This window comes from Erinaceus europaeus, chromosome 4 (assembly GCF_950295315.1).
Source record: "Erinaceus europaeus chromosome 4, mEriEur2.1, whole genome shotgun sequence".
NCBI lineage: Eukaryota > Metazoa > Chordata > Mammalia > Eulipotyphla > Erinaceidae > Erinaceus > Erinaceus europaeus.
The window spans coordinates 52,888,006-52,910,339 of NC_080165.1; the positions used below are offsets into that span (position 1 = coordinate 52,888,006).

The window sequence follows — 22,334 nt, forward strand, 5'->3', positions numbered from 1 at the left end:
CTTCAGGTAGGGACTGGAGGCTCAAACATGGTTACTTGTGCATTGTAACATGTGCACCACCACTGAAAGAAAGCAATTTCTATTAATTGCAACATCACTAAATATCTTGTGAGTTTTATTTTGCAGATGTATGTCATATTGTCTCTGAATAATGTCTTCTGGCATCTTTTTCTTTTTTTTCCAGCACTTTTCCATTAATTACACCAGTTAGGCCAGTTAGGCCTTTAGTGCCTTAGAATTTCTCACTCTGCTTTGCTCTGATCTTTCCGTATCAGCCTTTTCAAAGCCCCCTTTACATCTTTGTTTTTCAGAGTGTAAATGAGAGAGTTGAGGGTGGGAGTTACTACAGTATACAGGAGGGTTATGAACTTCCCTTGACTGTGGGCATAGGAGCTATTGGGTTGGATATAGACAGCTGTGATGGTCCCATAGAAGAGAGATACAACCAGCAGGTGGGACCCACAAGTTCCAAGGGCTTTACGCCAGGCTTGAGCTGATCTGATCCTCATTACTGCTTGGGCAATGAACCCATATGAGATCAGGATGAGTCCCAGAGGGAGGAGTAGTAGTATTAAGGATGCCATGAAGAGTTGAACCTCATTGGCATGAATGTCTACACAGGCCAACTTGATCATGGTGGGTACTTCACAGATGAAGTGGTAAATCCTGTGATTCCCACAATGAGGTAGTGATGGTGCCCTGAATCAGGGTGTTTCCCACTCCACTCAACCATGCAATTCCAGACTGGCACAGTTGTGGGTGCATAACTGTGGCATAATGGAGTGGTCGGCAAACAGCAGCATAATGATCAAACGCCATGACAGCTAGAAGAACACACTCAATGGATCCCAGTGCCAGGGATGCATAGAGTTGAATGTTACAACCAACAGGAGTAATAGTCTTGGATGGACCATGGAGGTTCCACAGCAGTTGAGGAACAATGCTGGTGGTAAGGCAGAGGTCAACAAAGGAGAGATTGGTCAGAAAATAATACATGGGTGTGTGGAGCATGGGATCCAGGCAGGAGACTAAGATAATTGCTGTGTTGCCTACCAATGTCAGGAGATAGAAGAGTAACACAGCTACAAAGAGGATCTTCTCAAGCTGAGGTTGGTCAGAAAAGCCTACTAGTATGAAATCACTTGATAAACTCTCATTCATCATTGTCATCACCCTACTCATGAAAAGGAGAAAAACACATATAAAGATATACATGCTAGTTAGTGAGTAATAATAAATAAGAAACACAGTTGAGAGGAGTTAATCTTGAATACGGGTTATGATTGTTGTGCATGTTGGATGTGTGTGGTTAGAGAACATATCTCTAAGAAGAAATTAAAACTATGATGAAATTACATATAATGTTAAAATGTATGGTACCATTAAATAGACCATATGAGGAGTGATTGCTCTATTATACCAAATTTCCCCCCCTTTTTTTTTCTTTCTGAAGATCTACCCTATTCCTGAGAATATCTTGTATGATTGTAAACAATGGAAAAAAATAAAGGTGTGATCCAATGAACAAAATCTTTTTAGTCATTCTATCAATTATTAACAATAGGGGGCCCAGCACAGTGGGTTAAGCACACATGGCTCAAAGTGCAAGGACTGGCATACTGATTCCTTTTGGAGCCCCTGGCTCCCCACCTGCAGGGGGGTCACTTCACTGGCAGTGAATTAAGTCTGCAGGTGTGTATCTTTCTCTCTCCTTCTCTGTCTTCCCCTTCTCTCTTACTGTCCAATCCAACAACAACAACAACAGTGGCAACAGCAACAAGGGCAACAAAATGGGGGGAAAATCATTAAGTTGAGCGTCGGGCAGCCCCCCTACTCTGCTCCATCACTGATACTGTGGTCTATTTACATAATCATTGTTTTGCCTGAGACCCACCCTGCATGCAGGGTATTAATTAATCCCACCAGTTAAAACCTTCACAACAGTTGCTATGGAAGCTTTCTACCTTTGCGCTCTTTCCTTTTCTCCATCCCCTTTCCTAGCTATTTCCTTTTCCAACTTGCCACTTATGTTTCAAAAGATTTAAAGGCGTTGTCTCTGATCAATAAAGATGCATTGCATTCCCCCTCCACCACAAGTTTCTGGTCTCTCCCCCATGTAGCTAGCCCGGCAGTTGAGTGGTCCAGGAGGTGGCTCAGTGGATAAAGTGTTATACTCTCAAGCAGGAGACCACAAGTTTGATCCCTGGCAGCATGTATACCAGAGCGATGTCTGGTTCTCTCTTTCTCTCCTCTTATCTTTTTCATTAATAAATAAAATAGTTTTACAAGATGCTTCAAAAATATATAAAGTGAAAATAAGAACCAGGTATACTAAAAAAATGCATCATATTGTTAAAATATACTGTACACCCAGATGTCCAACAACAGATGAATGGCTGAGAAAGTTGTGGTATATATACACAACGGAATAATACTCAGCTATTAGAAATGGTAATTTTACTTTCTTCACCTTATCTTGAATGGAGCTTGAAGGAGTCATGCTGAGTAAAATAAGTCAGAAAGAGAAGGATGAATATGGGATGATCTCACTCATAGACAGAAGTTAAAAAATACTACCATGATGCCAACCTGACTTCCCTGGGAAGACTACCTCACCAATGTGTCCTAGAATCCCACCTCCCTAGAGTCCTACCCCACTTGGGAAGGATAGGAACAGGATGGGAGTCAATGCCCATATCCAGAAGAGAAGCAATTACAGAAGACAGACCTCCCATCTTCTGCACCCCATAGAGATCTTTGGTCTATACTCCCAGAGGGATAAAGAATAGGGACACTCCAGTGAAGGGGATGGGCTATGGCACTCTAGTGGTGGGAATTGTATGGAACTGTACCCCTCTTATCCTATAATCTTGTTGATCATTATTAAACCACTAATAAAAAAAAAGTGAAAAATAAGAAGCACAAAGCATAACTTGGAGTGGGTTTGGTGTATTGCACTAAAGTAAAGGACTCTGGGGTGGGAGGAAGGGTTCAGATTCTGGAACATGGTGGCAGAGAAGGACCTAGAGGGGGTTGAACTGTTATGTGGAAAACTAAGAAATGTCACACATCTTCAAACTACTATATTTTACTCTTAACTGTAAACAATAAGAAATATATATGTATATATTATACATACCATGGAAACAAAGTTATAAGTACCATGGGGGTTATGCATTGCAAAATACCCTGTCATCCTGTTGTGTGCATATGTTTTCTTCTCTGTCACTGTCTTTCCCTGTGGACTGGGGGGATATCACTACTACAGGCAAATTTTTCAGATAAAGACATATAAATAGAAAAAGATAGAGTCAGATGGAGAGAGAGCCACTACAGTAGTACTTCCATGTAGTACGCCAGTGCTTAAACCTTGACTGTGTACATGACAAGTGAAATTGCTCATTGACCCCCCTCATCCAGTTACTTTAATTACTTGATAACATCTATAAAAATAAATAAGTACTTTACAGACTTGAAAATAGCTCAGCAGGTACAGCACACCTGAAGCTTCTGATTTGAACCCCAGAACTTACATACCAGAATGGTAACCTATCTTCTTTCTCATCTCATATAGGATAAATGTTTAAACATTTGTTCCATCTGCTTAATAAGATAAAGCAAGCATTATATTATTTCCTTTTGGGAAAAGCATTTTAGGTGAATAGGGAACCTTATTATTGCCTTGTGAGAAAATCACTGTAATCTTCCCAACCAAAAAGAGGTGTGTACTCCTATGTTCATAGCAGCACAATTCATAATAGCTAAAACCTGGAAGCAACCCAGGTGCCCAACACCAGATGAGTGGTTGAGAAAGCTGTGGTATATATACACAGTGGAATACTATGCAGCTATCAAGAACAATGAACCCACCTTCGCTGACCCATCTTGGACAGAGCTAGAAGGAATTATGTTAAGTGAGCTAAGTCAGAAAGATAAAGATGAGTATGGGATGATCCCACTTATCAACAGAAGTTGAGGAAGAATATCTGAAAGGGAAACTAAAAGCAGGACCTGACCAAATTGTAAGTAGGGCACCAAAGTAAAAACCCTGTGGTGAGGAGTAGACATGCAGCTTCCTGGGCCAGTGGGGGGTGGGAGTGAGTGGGAGGGATGGGTCACAGTCTTTTGGTGGTGGGAATGGTGTTTATGTACACTCCTAGTAAAATGTAGTCATATACATCACTAGTTAATATGAGAGGGGGAAATTAATTGTATGTTTCGAAGTTTTTCAAAACACAAACTGAATCTTTTCAATATATAGGCTGTGTAATTGATATGCAGACTCTCTCAAAAGCCTAGACCAAGTAGATCAGAAGCAACCAATAGCACTACTATATACAAGATACTGGGTACTGTACAGCAAACCATAACAAAAGGACTTTTCAAAGTTAACCCAATTACCAAATAATGTGATGATAACATTAACTATCAATTGTCTTTTTGAACCCTAAGACAGCAGGAACCTCACATCTCCACTATAGAGCCTCTACTTCCCCCAGTCCTGGGACCCTTGGATAGGGCCCACTTTCCCGTATGCCTCTCCCAATCCAAACCAAATAATATTGCATCTGCCAGTCACAACCTAACCAACACAACGATTGCCACCTCAACATGCTTAACTTTAGACTGTGTCCAGAGACTTCACATGTGGAATGACAACCCTTCAACTTCATTACTCGGGTGAGACCTTTCCTTTCATAGTATACTCTAATTTCATCTCAGGTGGTTCACTTTCTAACAAAGTCCCAAAACCTAGATATACACCATTTTCTGTGAGAGAGAGCATATGTTCACATGTATCCGTAAACTACTGCAAAATATATGCCTGAAAGCAGATGTGCACTAGAGTTTGCAGTGAGTATCCCCCTAACACTTTCTCTCCACTATTCCAAGCTTTGGGTCCATGATTGCTCAACAATTTGTTTGGCTTCGTATGTTAACTCTCTTTTCAGTCACCAGGTTCCAGATGTCATCAGGATGCTGGCCAGGCTTCCCTAGACTGAAGACCCCACCAATGTGTCCTGGAGCTCTGCTTCCCCAGAGACCCACCCTACTAGGGAAAGAGAGAGGCAGACTGGGAGTATGGACCAACCAGTCAACGCCCATGTTCAGCGGGGAAGCAATTACAGAAGCCAGACCTTCTACCTTCTGCACCCCACAAGGACCCTGGGTCCATGCTCCCAGAGGGATAGAGAATGGGAAAGCTATCAGGGGAGGGGGTGGGAAATGGAGATTGGGTGGTGGGAATTGTATGGAATTGTACCCCTCCTACCCTATGGTTTTGTTAATTAATCCTTTCTTAAATAAAAAATAAAAAAATATTTTAAAAAATTTATTTTTAACTGCATATGTAATTATTTTGTGATTGCAAATTGCACTTTACTAACAAAAAATAAACACTGTTGATTCCTGGATTGCAGTACCTTGAATTTTCAGTGCATTGATGCTTTCCAAGTCTATCCATATAATCTATTTTTTTCTTTTAAAATTGAATGGTACTCTAATAAACAAGAGCTTGAAATTAAAGGTAACATATTTTATATAGAGATTTGAAGACATTTGCTAGTTTTGTAGTTTCATGTGATTAAGTTCCCAAAGGTTGCAGATAGTAGGAAAAAATAAATTTGACCTTTTTAAAAAATATTTATTTATTATTGGATAGAGACAGAGATAAATTGAGAGGTGCGGGCAGATAGGGAGAGAGACAGAGAGACACCTTCAGCCCTTCCTCACCATTTGTGAAGCTTCCCCCTGCAGGTGGGGACCAGGGGTAAATTTTACCTCTTAAGAATTGCATATTTTTTAGACATAACTATTAGCAAATTGAGAGGGAAGCAGCAAGTTATTGTCTGTTCAAACTGCAGGCAGTTACTATCTTAACTCCCTTATTAGCTAATTTTTTTGGCTCCAAGAAACAGCCTTATAGAGAAGGAAGTATTGCATTGGGAAGAAAATGTTAATGATTATTGACTGAAAGTAAATTTGATAAAATTAAATAAAGTTTTTTTTTCTAATGGGTGTTTCTTTCATTTCAAGCCATCACAAACTAGGTACTGTTTGTTATCATTGAACATAGATTTTTTTACTTTAATTTTTTTAATGTTATGTAAACTCTCGAGTATTTGAAATAGCTCACTTCATCTTAATGAGTCTTGTTTCGCTTATGAGGTTTCACAGAACTACTCTTTTTTATTGTTGTAGTTATTATTGTTGTTGTTATTGATGTTGTTGTTGGTTAGGACAGAGAAATGGAGAGAGGAGGGGAAGACAGAGAGGGGAAGAGAAAGACACCTGCAGACCTGCTTCACCGCCTGTGAAGCAACTCCCCTGCAGGTGGGGATCCTTACACCGGTCCTTGCACTTTGTGTCACATGTGCTTAACCCGCTGGGTTACTGCCCAACTCCCAGAACTACTCTTTATTACCAAAATAAATCAGTATTTTGGATGTACTTTTCTTGGTTTCTTACTAGTCAGACCTTGTATTTTGCCAGTGCTGTGATTTTTTAAAATTATTCATTAGAAAAACTTACACTTTAAAAAAATCATGTTTCATAGATTGTACTAAAATTGTAATTGTGATACATGTGAATTTTGCTGTATGTATCTTTATATTATATAGTGGAGGAAGAACAAGTCAGATTCCATGACAAAAAGTCACTGATTATTTTAATTGCATTTTCATTTTATAGATTACTGCTGAACATCTGCTGAAGAACTTGGGAAATAAGCGAAAATTAAGATTATTGGAAGGGGATATAAAAATATAGTGCATTCACCGCTTTCTAATCAGACAGCCTTTCTTAGCAAGTCATTTGTAAGTAGAAAATTAAGGGATGAATAGGAAGTAACTAGTGAATAAATGTATTTTAAGATAAGGAGAAATTATTTTCAGCCCAGAAAATAGTAGGGTAAGAATTAAAGCTGAACAGGCACTGACAAGCTGAGGAAGACTGGTGAGCATAGAACATGATGGGAAGAGTGTCCTGTGATTAGGCTGTAATACTAGGCAGCTTTAGGAAGCAAGATAAATGTTCAAATTACGTTAAAGAGTAATATTTATCCCAAAACTCTAAAGGACAGTCTTCAAGATATTTATAAAGTGGCCAGAGGGCAATGCAAATCAGGAAGAAGGTTTAATTAAAATGATGTTTACATTTTAAAAATAATTGGCCTCGGGAGTTGGGTTGTAGCCCAGCGGGTTAAGCACAGGTGGCACAAAGCGCAACGACCGGTGTGAAGATCCCCGTTGGAGCCCCAGCTCCCCACCTGCAGGGGAGTCGCTTCATAAGCAGTGAAGCAGGTCTGCAGGTGTCTGTCTTTCTCTCCCCCTCTGTCTTCTCCTCCTCTCTCCATTTTTCTCTGTCCTATCCAACAATGATGACAACAATAATAACTACAACAATAAAACAACAAGGGCAACAAAAGGGAATAAATAAAATAAATAAATAAATAAATAAAAATAATTGGCCTCAAATTGAAGGAGAGTTTCGGCAAGTATTAGGTAAAAACATTAGACTCTTTAGAAGACTTACATTGCTCTAGGAAAGAGATGGTTTGGTGATAGCAGAAAATATATATATTCTTAAAGTCTAGAAAAAATCTAGACCAACTTCAGTGCTCTGATGTACAAAATGAGAAGGCTCAGTGATGAGTGGTAGGTTTATTTCTTGAACAACTGGGTGTAATTTACTGCTAAATACAGAAATTGAAAAAAAGAAAATCTTTTGGGGAGAAAATATACATACACATATTTCTAAAATTACTTTGCCTTAACATATAAATAGATAGGAATTAAACATGATTGAATTCTGTTTTTGTCTCACATCTGTCACTCACTTGAACATACCCAAAATTTCACAGTTGGGAACCAACATTACTTTCCTGAACAAAAAATCCCATTTCTAGCCAAACACTTCATTGTATAAATGTTCAAATTTAAATTTAAATTTGTTAGAACTGTCTTATCTCTTTTATGTGTTTTAACCAACTTCATAAGTCATTAATTATAAAAGACAATTCATGTCATTTTATATGAAGTACATTCTGGATGGTCTCTTATCTTTTGGTCTGAGGGCTTCATTTCCTTGCTTTACAACAATCACTACAATCATACAAAAATAAGATACAACTGTATATATCTTATTTTATATTTATATATAATATATAATTTTCATTTCTTAAAATATAGAACATGCAAGGATTTAGAGATTTCAAGGTCCACAGCAATAATCAGATCAGTATTTAAAAACAGGTGTGGCCAATAGTTCTCTAACGTTTTTTGAGAACTATAGCGGCTATTGCTGGGGTGGGAGGGGCACAGAGCTGTGGTGGTAGGTGTGGTATGGAACTATAACCCTATTATCTTGAGAGCTGTTTGAAGGTTCTAGCAGGGGAGCTCAGGCCCTTCCACCCAGCGTGCAGCTTCGGGAAGGACGCACATTTAGCAGTGAGGGAGGAAGGGGACACCTGCCTAGCCAGCCAGATCAGCTGAATCAACCCTGGCGATCAATGGGGTGACAGATATCGCAGCCAGATCACCCTCACATCCATAACCCTATTATCTTATAATCTTACAAATCACTGTTAAATCATTATTTTTAAAAGGAGAAAAAAAATAGGGCTGGCAAAATAGTTCACCTGAATAGTATGCCAATTTTGCATTGTGTGTGAATAAGACCTAAGTTTGACCCAAACTTCAGTGAAGGAAGCTTCAACACTATTATCTTTCTCACTCACTGTATGTCTCTATCTTTTTATCTGAAAAAGTTAGCCTGGAGCAGTGAAGTCCCAGTGATGACAAAATATATACATATATTATATATGCAGTATGCAATATATACTAAATATATTGACAGATGACTCAGTGGAAAAGCTAACTTACAAATCTGAGGACCCAGGTTCAATCAGAAGCACAGAATGCTGGAGCTGAGTGGTGCTCTGGTAGCTTCCTCGCTCACAAAAGTAAATATAGTAACCCTGTAAAAAAAAATCTGAAATTTGTAAAAATGTTAGGAGAGTTCTTAGAGCAAGTGCTATAAATTAGAGGTGACTATAGTTATGTCTATATTTATATCCATATCTAAATCTGTGTCTATGTCTGTATCTATGTATGGCCAGTATTTCTGATAAGAGTCAGCATGTCCATATATATTTCACTCAATCCTTAATCCAGGTCCACTTATTCATCTGTCTCTAAAAAAACAAAGACAAGCATATCACAATTCATTATATCTCACAGTTTATTTTTTATTTTTATTTATTTATTTATTTGCCACCAGGATTATTATTAGGGCTCAATGCCAACAATATGAATCTTCCATTCCCAAGGGCCATTTTCCCCTGTTTTTTTCCTTTCTATATATTTTATTTTATTTTATCTTATTTTATAGGATGGGGAGGGAAGATAGAAAGGGAGAAAGATGGCTATCTGCAGACCTGCTTCACTGCTCATGAAGTGTCCCCACTACAGATGGGATACAGGGCCTTGAACTTTGGCCCTTGCACATGGTAATATGCATACCTAATCCTGTGTGCCCCCTCTCACATTTTAAATTGCATGTATTTGCAATATATGTATATGTTATATGCATAAAATACATATTATACTATGCATATACTTAAGTGCATATATTGCAGGAGTCAAATTTCATCAATATTCTACATTTCTTGAGAAAATAGAAGATTCATAAAGTAAGGAAGAATACATACATATGTATACAAATGTAATATCAACATACATTCATAAACACTTTATTAGGAAATTTTAAAAAAGTATCCTGGGTCAGCAAGTTAGTTCAGCTTGTAGATTGCCTGTTTTTCCATTTGTGTACTCAGGTTAGAGCTCAAACACCACTGTACTGAAGGAAGCCTCATTTCTGTGATATCTTTCGTTCTCTCTGGCTTTGTCTCTCTGTCTCCTTCTGTCTGAAAATATTAACCTGAAGTGATGAAGCCCTGATGACAAAAAATAAAGATAAATAAAAGGAAGCACCCAAAGCTATAGAAAATGTAGCTTATTTCAAATTGATCTTACTCCTAAAATAAATAAAAATAATAAGAGTCAATTTATTATGATTCTCAGAATAAAACACTTTGTAGAAGATAAAGACAAAAATTAGGCAAATTTTGGGCTGTAGTGGTTAGAATACTGACATTAGCAACTGAAGAAATCAATTATTATGGGGGTTTTTTTACACGTAAGTAATTTGTCATATATGTAGATGGGGTAAAAAGAGGAAATACGGTTATTATTGCCTCACCCTTGTAAATTTTATCCTTCACATTTATACTTGCCGAACCAAAGAAGGCGAGGCTTATCAGTGAGCTTTCCAGAACGGTGCAATTCTGAACAAAGATCTCTAAATCTAAAACCAGGTTTGTGGTGCTAGGGTTTATTTCTATTTTTGGAACCAAAACATTATGAAGTATGTTACTACTGCAGAAATTGATATTAAGGCCAGAATGGAACCTTAGGGAATATGTTCTTAAGCAGCAATTAATGTTAAACATAGTAGTGACCAAAAGCAAAACAATTGTCTAGGAAAATTATATGGTAATAACTACTTCTGATCATAAAACTCTTCAGTCGTGATAACTTACAAATCACAATTTATATAATAAGATAGCATTTTGTGAAATAAAATTCATGTTCTTACCCTAACCACAGTATATGAATAGACCCATGTTTTCTATAAAACTGTCATTTACCTATTTGAATAATCACTGTATAATCAGGACACTTATAAAGATTTCATATGTTGAATATGTGTGTGTGTGTGTGTGTGTGTGTGTGTGTGTGTGTGTGTGTGACATTGGGTAGGTGTTTACATATGACTCCTACTGCAGGGAAACAATAATAAAGCTGGATAGTAAATACTTACTTTGATCATATATTCCAAAATTTCCAAAAGTTTGTTGGTCTAATAAATTTGAAAAACTGAAATGCGATGATATGATTGAAAGGTTCTCAGACAAACTACAGTTGAAGAAATATATAACTACTATACCAACCCTAAGAAAATTCTAAAAGGCTCATATTTTTTAATTACATGAATTTTTTAATTACATGAATTTTTTTAATTACATGAAGCCAAAAAGAGAAGGATAATATAGGATGATCTCACTTATAGGCAGAATTTAAGAGACAGGACAGAAAGGAGAAACACAAAATAAAACTTAAGCTGGTTTCGTGTATTGTACCCAGTCTAAGGATTCTGACAGGAGGTCAGGCAGTGGTGCACCTAGTTAAGCACACGTGCAATGTGCAAAAACCCAAGTTCAAACCCCCGAGCCCCACCTGCATGGGGAAAGCTTCACAAGTAGTGAAGCAGTGTTGCAGGTATCTCTCTTCCTCTCTCTCCCTATCTCCTTTTTTCTCCCTCTTGATTTCACTATTTTTATCCAATAAACATGATTCTGGAGAAGGGTATGGTTTGAAGTCATGGTGTATGATGATGGAAAAGGACCCAAGTTGAGGTGAGAGTATTTTTCACACACCTATCACAGGAGGTGAAATATTTTCCATATGTGTCAACAACTGCACTGTACTGTAAAACATTAGCCCACCCAACCCCCATAAAATGATGAGAAAAAATAGAAAGAAAGAAAATAACAATGAACTGTCTTTTTCACAGTTCTGTTCTGGCATATGATTTTGCCAGGAACTGAACTTGGCTTCTTTTGGCCACAGGCATAAGAGTCTATTGTATAAATTGGTGAGCTATTTGCCCAGTCCCAGCAATGAATTCTCTTAAATTCAAAATTTCACAAAATGTCAATGACCTGAAATCACTCACCAAAAGACAGAGTAGCAGGGTGGATTGGGAGGTGTAACGTAACTATCTGCTATATGCCATGTTCTCGTTTAACCTTTCATGGTGGAAAAAAAAAAAAAACACCTCAACATGAAAGGCCAAAAAGCAATCTTACACTCTAATGAGAGCCTAAAGAAGGCAAAGGCAGCCATACCTATTTTAGAGATAATACATTTTAATATAGGAAAAAGTAATTAAAAATAGAGATGGAAATTATAAAAAAAAATAAGTGACCAGTAAAGAGGATATAATACTCATTTAGATCAATGCACCAAATTAGAACCAATTGTTAATAGAACTGAAGTGATACATCAATAGCAACACAATGATAAGGGCATTGCATACTAACACTCTAACCTCTAAAATAGACAGCCCAATCAGACATGAAGTAAATAAAGAAAAACAATAGTCCTAAATGAAGAGTTAGATAAATTAGATGTGCTAGGTGATTTCAGAGCTCTTCAATCCAAGAAAGCGGAATATATACTATTTTTCAAGGCATAAAGGACATTCCCAAGAATAGACCATGTGCTGAGTCACAAAACTAGCGTGAATAAATCCAAAAATACTAAAATAATACCAAATAAAATTAAGGAAATTCCTTTTGATATTGTAATAGTGCTCCTAGGTATATATACAAAAGATATGAAAACATTAATTCAAAGGGATACATGCATCACTATATTCATAGCTGCCTTATTCACAATTGCTACAGTATGGGAACAACCTAAATTCCTATTGACAGATGGCTGACTTTAAAAAAAGTTATAGAAAATATATTCAGTGAAATATCACTCTAGAATTAAAAAGGATTATACTGTGTCCTTTGAGACAAAAGTGATGGAACTGGAATTGCTGATACTCGGTGAAGTAAGTAAGGAAGTGAAAGACAACTACCAGATGGTTTCACTCATACACAAAATATAGGGAATTGAAACACAAGAACTGAAAGACAAAGAAAACTAATACAAATCCAGAAGTAAACAAATAGTCTCTAAAAGTTTGTGAGAATTACAGTGTTTATTGTTGGTATGATGGAAGCATAGAATTTTGATGGTAGGTTCACTCTGTGACTACACCTTGTAAGTTTACAATCATGTGAACCACACATAATAGTCACAAATCAAAACATTACAGATGAAAAAAATGACAAAATGTTGTCTTTGTGAGAACTATGGTGGTTATCTTGAAGGATAGGGGATGTCCCAGAACTTTGGTGATGGGTACTCAATATTACAGATTGTCAAGAAATGAAAATCAATGATTAAGTACTACTTCACACATATAGAAATTTTATACATCAAAAGGAAAGACTTTGAAAGTGCTGATGAGGGTGTCATGGTAAACAATTATTTTATACTATGAGACTATAAATATTTATTTATTTATATAAATAAATTACTTCTAAATATTCTCTTTTGTGAGACACACACTCATTTTATTGATGAATGTTAAAATTAATTTAAATAAAATTAAATAGCTCAACACTTATTTTTATTAATTATATATATTCTAGAGATAATATTTATACAACATTATATATGGATATAGAATACATAATATACTGTTATAATTAGTAATACATATAAGTATGTAGTGAATTTTATATACTATTATAGATTATAAGTAGTAAACATATAATTATTATTAAGTCACCGATTATCAAAGAAATAGAAATAAAAAAAACAGTGAGATACCACTTTATACCTGAGAATATCATAGATCAGAAAGGATAGAAACAACAAATGTTGGAGAGGATGTGGAGAAAAGGAGATACTTAAAAAATTTTTTTTCTTTTTTTTTAAGTTTTTATTTATAAAATGGAAACACTGACAAGACCATAGGATAAGAGGGTTATAATTCCACACAATTCCCACCACTGGAACTCCATATCCGATTCCCTCCCCTGGTAGCTTTCCTATTCTTTATCCCTCTGGGAGTATGGACCCAGGGACATTATGGGGTGCAGAAGGTGGAATGTCTGGTTTCTGTAATTGCTTCCCCGCTGAACATGGGTGTTGACAGTTTGAGCATACAAAGAGATACTTCTGCACTGCTGGTGGGAGTATAAAATGGTCCTACCATTGTGGAAAGCAGTCTGGAGATTTCTCAGCACATTAGAAATCAACCTACTCGATGAACCAACAATTCCTCTTCTGGGGATATACCCAAAGGAATAAAAAACACCTTTCAGAAGAGATCTATTTATACCTATGTTCATAGCAGCACAATTTGTAATTGCCAGAACCTGGATCCAACATCAGATGAGTAGCTAAAATATTGTGGTACATATACCTGATGGAATAGTATCCAGCTGTTAAAAATGATGAAGTCATCTCTTTTGCATCATCTTGGATGAAACTTGAAGATAACATGTTAAGGGAAATAAGCCAAAAGGAGAAGCGCAAATACTGAATGATCACACCTCTAAGCAGGACTTATATGGGGAAAAGGAGGGAAAGAACAAATGAAATGTGAACAGGGCAGGGTGTATTGTATCAAAGGAAAAGAGTCAGGGAAAGGGGAGGGCAGGATATAAACTAAGTTTTAAAAAAATTAATATCTTATACTAATGTAAAAAATACTTAGAAATATTATTAAAAAATTAACAATGCTTTAAAAAGATACTTAAGGGAATACAGTTAGTTCACCAGAGATGAAGTATAATGAAAGGTAGCCTAAGTATTACCAATGTGATTGATTAGAACAACTTTCTACCCAGACAAAGTACCAGGTATAAGCTAAATATGGTTAATTGGCATATCCATTTAAAGTGAATACTTCAGCTCCTCTTCCTTTTCTTCCTCCTTATTCTGCAAGCTCACATCTTTCAATGACCAAATTCTGAATATGAGGAAAAGTATCTAGTGCTGTCCTTCAGTTCCTTATTCATATCACTAAGCACAATCATCTCCAGTTTGATGCATTTTGTCCCAAAGGACATGATATCTTACATTTCAGAGTAATAGTCCACCGAGTATATATCTAATAGCTTATTTATCCAATTGTTTAAGTTCCTTCTACTCTTTCACTATTGTGAATAATGCATCTATGACCATGAGTGCATATGTGCCTTCAAACTATGCCCATTGGACATAGTGCTTGGAAGTGGTGGTGTCTCTAAGACTTTGTGAGAACTGTGATGGTTATAGAGGGTTGGGAGATCACAGAACTCTGAAGGTGGATGTGTGGACATAAACCTCTGTAACCCTGTAAACCATTACTAAATCACTAGTAAATCATATATTTAAAAAATTTAGTGAATATTTGAAGTTATAATGCAAGTGTACATAAAAATTAATTTAAATAAAATTAGTTTAACATTTTAATAATGATCATATATATTTATATATAACATTCTATATTATATACCATATGATATATAGATATAACATTTATAAAATGTTATTATAATGAATGATATATAAATAAATAATAAAATGTATATATAACTACAGATTATATAGTAAAATATAACTATGGACAATATTGTACATGATATACTATATAATAACATCATATGCATATATTATGTATCATGTGTTATATAATTCATATTATATAGTGCATTATGTGTTTGTATCATATTATAATATACAATATAATACTGTATGTAATTCATATTATAAATATAATTAAATAGGTTAATTACATAGACTAAACAGTTAAATGACATTAGGAAATGGAAAATACTTCTTACTGTAAAAAAATGAATACTAAAGCACTTGGAAATGGCGTGTACAATGTATGCTTTTTCCTCCTCGGATGCACAGGCTATAAACTCAGATAAACCAAGATGTCAATTATTTTTTACTAAGGCAATTCCTTGAGGGCGAATACCATAAAGTCCCATGCTTTGAATGAATTATGTTTACATGGATCACTAAACATGTTAAACAGACCTGTTCCCTAGTGCCTGGGCATCATTGGCTTCATTTCAAGTATCATGGGCTTAATGGGAAGTTAAAATATTCCTAGGTCTGTTCAAACTGTTCAGTCTTATATAGAAGCAATCTTGGTCTTTCCTCACATGAAAATTTCAACGAACTGGCTGTCAGATCAATTCTGGAACAAAAATGCTCAATTTCAGAATTAAATAAAATCTGTTCCTACTGACCAAGATCAACTGTGGTGAGTGAAACTTCACATTTTATGATATTTATAGCTTTTTATGTGATCATAAAGAGACCAATTCATGCTCTTGAGTTTTTTTTTCCTCAGATCTCATTTATTTTTGAACCATGTTTGTCATCCTTCAGTACTAATAAATCCTGCCAGTCGTAGCAAATCCACAAATAATCTTCACAATATTAAATCCAAAGTGCACTAAGATTACTTAAACTACGTCTCTTTTATTATACGGTACTGTGCCACAGAATTTTCTTCTAAGACTCCTCTCTTCCACTGGCTCAGTACTACTCAGTGTTTTATATTGAGTTATACTTCTAGACTGAGTTCTCTTCTATACATCTATTGAAATTTGATAATATTTAAAGTTTGTCCTTAGATCTTTACTTTATTTTTGCCTCTAGGTTTATCTCTGGGACTACAAATCCACTACTCATGTGGCCATTTTTTCCATTTTTCTTTTTCTTCTTTTTTTAATTTGACAAGACAGAGAGAAATTGAGGGAGGAGGGAGGGAAGATAGAGAAGGGAAGAGAAAGACATCTGCAGACCTGCTTCACAGCTTGTAAAGCGACACCCTCCCTCCCCCTGCAAGTGGGGAGCCTGGGGCTCAAATCAGGATCCTTGCGAGGGTCCTTGCACTTGGCACCGTGTACATTTAACCCAGGAAGGCTACCGCCCTGCACCCCTGCCCCCACTTTTCTGTTCTTTTTTTTTTTTTTTTTTTTTTTTCACCAGAGCACTACTCAGCTCTGGCTTATGGTGGTGCAGGGGATTGAACCTGGGATTTGATGGAGCCTCAGGCTTGAGAGTCTGTTTACATAACCATTATGCTATCTACTCCCACCCCACTTTTCTGTTCTTGTTTTAGTCAAAATTTCTTTTATGTGACATTTAAAGGGATCTTGTTAAATGGATGACTGTATTTGATTTATGCACTTTCATTGTGCTAGAATTGTATTAAACAATAACAATCTTCCAAGCTTCAGGTCCTTGTTTACAACTTTAAGGAGCCAAATACTTCAGATTAGAGTTTTTCTGTGAGAACACATATATTTATCCAAACATTTTCCTGTTATTGCTATGTATTTCAAAGAAGAGCATGACATGTCTTGCATCTTTATATTCAATCAAATATAAGGACTAAATCTGTTCATTATCTCTTGTCACACAGGTTATTTCAGAATTTCATTTTTAAAAATATATTATTGTTTAATGTCATTATATATAATTTGCATGCTGTGTTGTTTAGATAGGATTTTTTCTTTTTTCCCCAGCAGAACACTACTCAGCTCTGGTTTATGGTGGTGCAGGGGAATGAACCTGGGACCTTAGAGCCTCAGGGATGAGTCTGTTTGCATAACCATTATGCTATATCCCTTGCCCAAATTTCTGTTGTTGTCATCGTCATCCTCCTCCTCTCTTCTTCTTTTCTTTCTTTTTCTCTTTTTTTTTTTTACTAGAGCACTGCTCAGTTCTGGTTTATGGTGGGGCAGGGATTGAACCTGGGACTTTGGATCTTCAGCCATAAGAGTCACTTTACATAACCATTTTGCTATCTACCCCTGCCAGATTTTTTTCCTAAAATTAATTTTTAATAAATTTTAAAAATAAATAATAGCTAAACAGATTATTTACAACTATTTTTTGCTGTGATTTTGAATGATTCATATATAGAATAAATCTCACTATCTGATGGAGTAACTCAAGTAACTTGATAACTAATGTTTTTTTCTCTAAATAAATCAATCATGTTTTTTGGGTTAAAAAATTATTTACCTATATGTTAGATGCCATAGAAAAGTAGGAGTTAAGAAAGAAGAAATTTATATATGGCCACAAAACCCAGGGCAATTGGACTGATCTTTCAACCAACACAAATATTAAAAAAGAAAACAAGAATGGCCCAGCAGTGGTGCACCAAGTTAAATGCAAACATTACCATGTTCAAGGGTCCAGGTTCAAGGCCCTCTTCCTCAGTTGCAGGGAAGAAGCTTTATAAGCATAGAAGCTATGATACTAATCTCTCTTTCTCTCTTTTTTATATCTCCTCTCTAAACTTCTCTCTGTCTTATCTAATAAAAAGAAATCAAATTTTTTTCTAGAATTTTTTAAAAATAATCAAAAATCAATTATCAATGAAAAGATATAGTTTCTTATTTGATAATTTCAAGTGTGTGTGTGTGTGTGTGTGTGTGTGTGTGTGTGTAGTCCGTGTCTTGTGCATTAAGTTTTACCACTCAGGCCTCTTTTTTTCTGTAGAGATACAAAGATGGAGAAAGGCAGAGACCCTATGTACAGCACTAGAGCTTCCACTGGTTCTATTTCGATCTACTGCACTTACCCTATAGAACCAGAGCTTGAACTGGGCTTTGTAAGTGGTAACTAGGCTTTGTGAATAGTAACACAGTCCTCCCACTTGGATCCTACATTGGGGATGAAAGTGTTTTTGCAGACTTTTATTATAAGAATAGGAGAAATTGTAACAATATGTCAATAACTATTATATTATATTCTATTAATCCTCCAATAAATTAAAATAAGGTATGCAGAGGAAAAAAAAGGAATCTGATATTATTATTCTAATGTTCATTGATTTTTTTTCTAAACAGAATAATACTATCTTCAATGTGATTATGGCCAACCTGACCTCAGTGAGTGGATTCTTCCTCATGGGATTTTCTGATGACCGTAAACTTCAGATTCTACATGCACTGCTGTTTTTGGTAACATATCTGCTGGCCTTAATAGGCAACCTCCTCATTATCACCATCACCACCTTGGATCATCGTCTCCATTCACCTATGTATTATTTCTTAAAGCATCTTTCTCTTCTGGACCTGTGTTTCATCTCTGTTACAGTTCCTCAATCCATTGCAAACTCACTTATGAACAATGGCTACATTTCTTTGGGTCAGTGCATTCTTCAGGTTTTCTTCTTCATAGCTCTGGCCTCATCAGAAGTGGCCATCCTCACAGTGATGTCTTATGACCGGTATGTAGCCATCTGTCAACCACTGAGATATGAAACCATTATGGACCCTTGTGCTTGTAAGAATGCAGTAATAGCTGTATGGATTGCTGGGGGCCTCTCTGGGCTTATGCATACAGCAGTTAATTTTTCTGTACCTCTCTGTGGAGAAAGAATCATTCACCAGTTCTTCTGCGATATACCTCAGATGTTGAAGCTAGCTTGTTCTTATGAATTCATTAATGAGATTGCAGTGGCTGCATTCACAACCTCAACAGCATTTGCCTGTTTGATTTCCATTGTACTTTCATATGTTCGCATTTTTTCTACAGTGCTCAAAATCCCAACAGCTGAGGGCCGGACCAAAGTTTTCTCCACCTGCCTACCACACCTATTTGTAGTCACCTTCTTCCTTTCTGCTGCTGGATTTGAGTTTCTAAGGCCGCCTTCTAATTCCCAATCAGCTATGGACCTCATGTTCTCTATATTCTATACTGTGATACCTCCAACTCTCAATCCAGTTATCTACAGTTTACGGAATGAAGCCATGAAGGCAGCTCTGAAGAAGGTTCTGTCAAAAGAAGAATTTTCTCAGAGAAAGTTGTACTTAAAAGCCATGTTTAAACTCTAAGGAAATACACAAATAAAAGGTGTTGCTATAATGTTTCAGGTTGCAAGGAAAACAAAACTGATTTCTTCCCAGTTTTTCTATTCTTTGAATTCTTCTCAAAATATAATTTTTCAAAACATAAGATGCCATGCTTCTAAGGATGATAAATGACTTTCCTTTCTCTGACTCAAATGTTACTTTAAAGCATCTTTCGGGGGTCGGACAGTAGCGCAGCGGGTTAAGCGCACATGAGTGAAGCACAAGGACTGACATAAGGATCCAGGTTCCAGCCCGCGGCTTCCCACCTGTGTGTGCGTGTGGGGGTCGCTTCATAAGCAGTGAAGCAGGTCTTCAGGTGTCTTTCTCTCCCCTTGTCTTCCCTTCCTCTCTCCATTTCTCTCTATCCTATCCAACAACAATGACATCAGTAACAACAACAATAATAAGTATAACAACGATAAAACAACAAGGGCAACAAAAGAGAAAAAAACAGCCTCCAGGACCGGTGGATTCATGGTGCAGGCACAGAGCCCCAGCGATAACCCTGAAGGCAAGAAAAAAAAGCATCTTTTAGGAATAAAATCATTACGTTTCAAACCTGGTCAGAATAATCAATGCTGATTTTAAAGAAACATATTTTAATGTACTGCTATCAAATAGATTTGTGTTTATTTGACAGTATATCTATGAAACTTGCACAAGCTTTCTAGTAAGCATTCAATTTTCTGATGTACATTTGGTGTCCATGTTATTTTCCCTTTCCTATTAAGTATTAAACTGGCTTTTGTAGTGTTAGACAGCTAAATTCAGTGTAGTTAATTTTCTTTAGATTTCTCAAATAAAAAGTAGTTGTGCTTCAAATGAACATCTGTTTAACTCAGAAATCATTTATCTCTCCTCATTGCAAATATCTTTTTCCCAGTATGAATGCTAACATATTTGTAACATTTACAAAAAACAAGCATAAAATTCACTGATGTAACCTCCAGCAATTATTTGCCATTACCAGAGATGTTTGTATTAATTTTCCCTATGATTCATGGTAGAGTCTGACAATGGAATTTGCAGGGTATACCCCCTGAGAGAACAGAACAAAAAGAGAGGTAAAACTGGAAATGCTTAAGCCAATAAATATATGAGTCACAGTTTTTGTAGCTCTAAAATGCTGCCTCATTGATATCATAATTCATAATCAGACAAAATGGACAGGTTCCCTCAATTTTTAAGTAAATCAGTGCATACATTCTAGTAATATTGAGAATGTTATTTCTGAGTAACAAGGGGAAAAATGAAATTTGTTGATGATTTTTTTCTGTTTACCTTAGTAATTCCACAAATAAATCACAAGAATATTGATTAACTATTAAAAAAAAAAGTCTGCTTTAAGTCAGCCAAGATCCATTGGAACTGATACAGTGCTACTTATAAATGTACTTCATACATATTCTTTTTTCAACTTTAGTTCAATTTATTATTGACATTCAAGTTTAATTTTTTAAAAACTTTTTATCTTTATTTATTTATTGGATAGAGACAGTCAGAAATCAAGAGGGATGGGGAGATAGAGAGGGAGAGAGACAAAGAAACACCTGCAGCCCTGCTTCACCATTTGTGAAGCTTTACCCCTGCAGGTGGGGACTGGGGGCTGGAACACAGGTCCCTGAGCACTGCAACATGTGTGCTCAACCAGGTGTGCCACCATCCGGCCCTGCAAGTTTAATTTTTTTTAACATTTTTTTCCTTCATAGGGAGATTAATGTTTTACAGTCACCAGTATATACAATAGTTTGTATAATTTCTATTATGTATATGTATTAGGCCACATTAAAATATTACCTCAGGAATAATTAGAGTCTTATGTCACATGGTGGTGGAAAAGGAGCTAGATAGAGGGTGAGAGTGTTTTGCAAACACCTTTTACAAGGAAATGAGTGACTACCCATATGTCAATAATTCCATTAGCCACCTCAATAAAGTTAAAAGATATGAATATTTTGTCATGAAATAACACACCTACATCTATTACAACTTCCAGGTGTCCTGTTTTCCCCTTCTCCCCTCTCAGGTAAGAGAAACAGTGCCTGATTTCCTCAGGTGTTTTCCAGATTCTCTTCCCTCTCTCAGTGATGGGACAAAATCAAAGGTTCTTGGTCATAAAAATTCTAGGTCACAGTAGAATTGGGGGTCACAGCCTTCTGATCATCATCCCCCCACTGAAAGTATAGGCCAAAATTATTTTGGAGACGCAGAAGGAAAAAGTTCTGGCTTCTGTGATTGCTTTTCCTCTGGACATGGACATTGACCATCAAGCTAGAGCTTGATAGTCAACATGGAGGTGGACTAGAAGTATTATTTGGGAAGATGATGTCAGGATGGTGTCAGAGTGAAAGCTGGGTTGGGGCACAAAGTGGCTCTCAAACTTGAAAAAATATATAAATACAATTTAATTAACTGTTTACTACATTGATCTGATCTGGGGCCCATGTATATTCATATTTAGCATATGAGCCTCCAAGTCCCAATTGGTCTGAGTTTGCAATCCAGAGTCATCACAGCTGGGAACATTCTAGGATGCCCACATTACAGAATCAGTCTTCCTTAAGTGTCAGAATAGGATGACCCAGCCTCCCTTAGTGCCGGGCTAGCCTGAAGACGTTTCTTCCCGGGCATGTGCTCTCTGGGTTGGAGAGAACTCTGCCAGAGCCAACCTAGGCTGCTGCTTACTCAGCAATGTGGGAGAGGAACCTGGAACTGTGGTGGCTGAGTGGGAACACAATGGAATGCTTTTATTGATCAGAAAAGAATCTGCCTT

The 22,334-nt window shown here is 36.5% G+C and overlaps 1 protein-coding gene and 1 pseudogene across 1 annotated transcript; one reads left to right on the forward strand and one right to left on the reverse strand.

The window, feature by feature from the left end:
* Positions 1-242: 242 nt before the first annotated feature.
* Positions 243-1,170, reverse strand: LOC103128101 (olfactory receptor 2G3-like; annotated as a pseudogene).
* Positions 1,171-18,577: 17,407 nt separating this feature from the next.
* LOC103128097 (olfactory receptor 14J1) lies at positions 18,578-19,543 on the forward strand. The gene has a single exon (XM_007538970.1). It carries the CDS (start codon positions 18,578-18,580, stop codon positions 19,541-19,543), a length of 966 nt encoding a protein of 321 aa, XP_007539032.1.
* Positions 19,544-22,334: the final 2,791 nt, after the last annotated feature.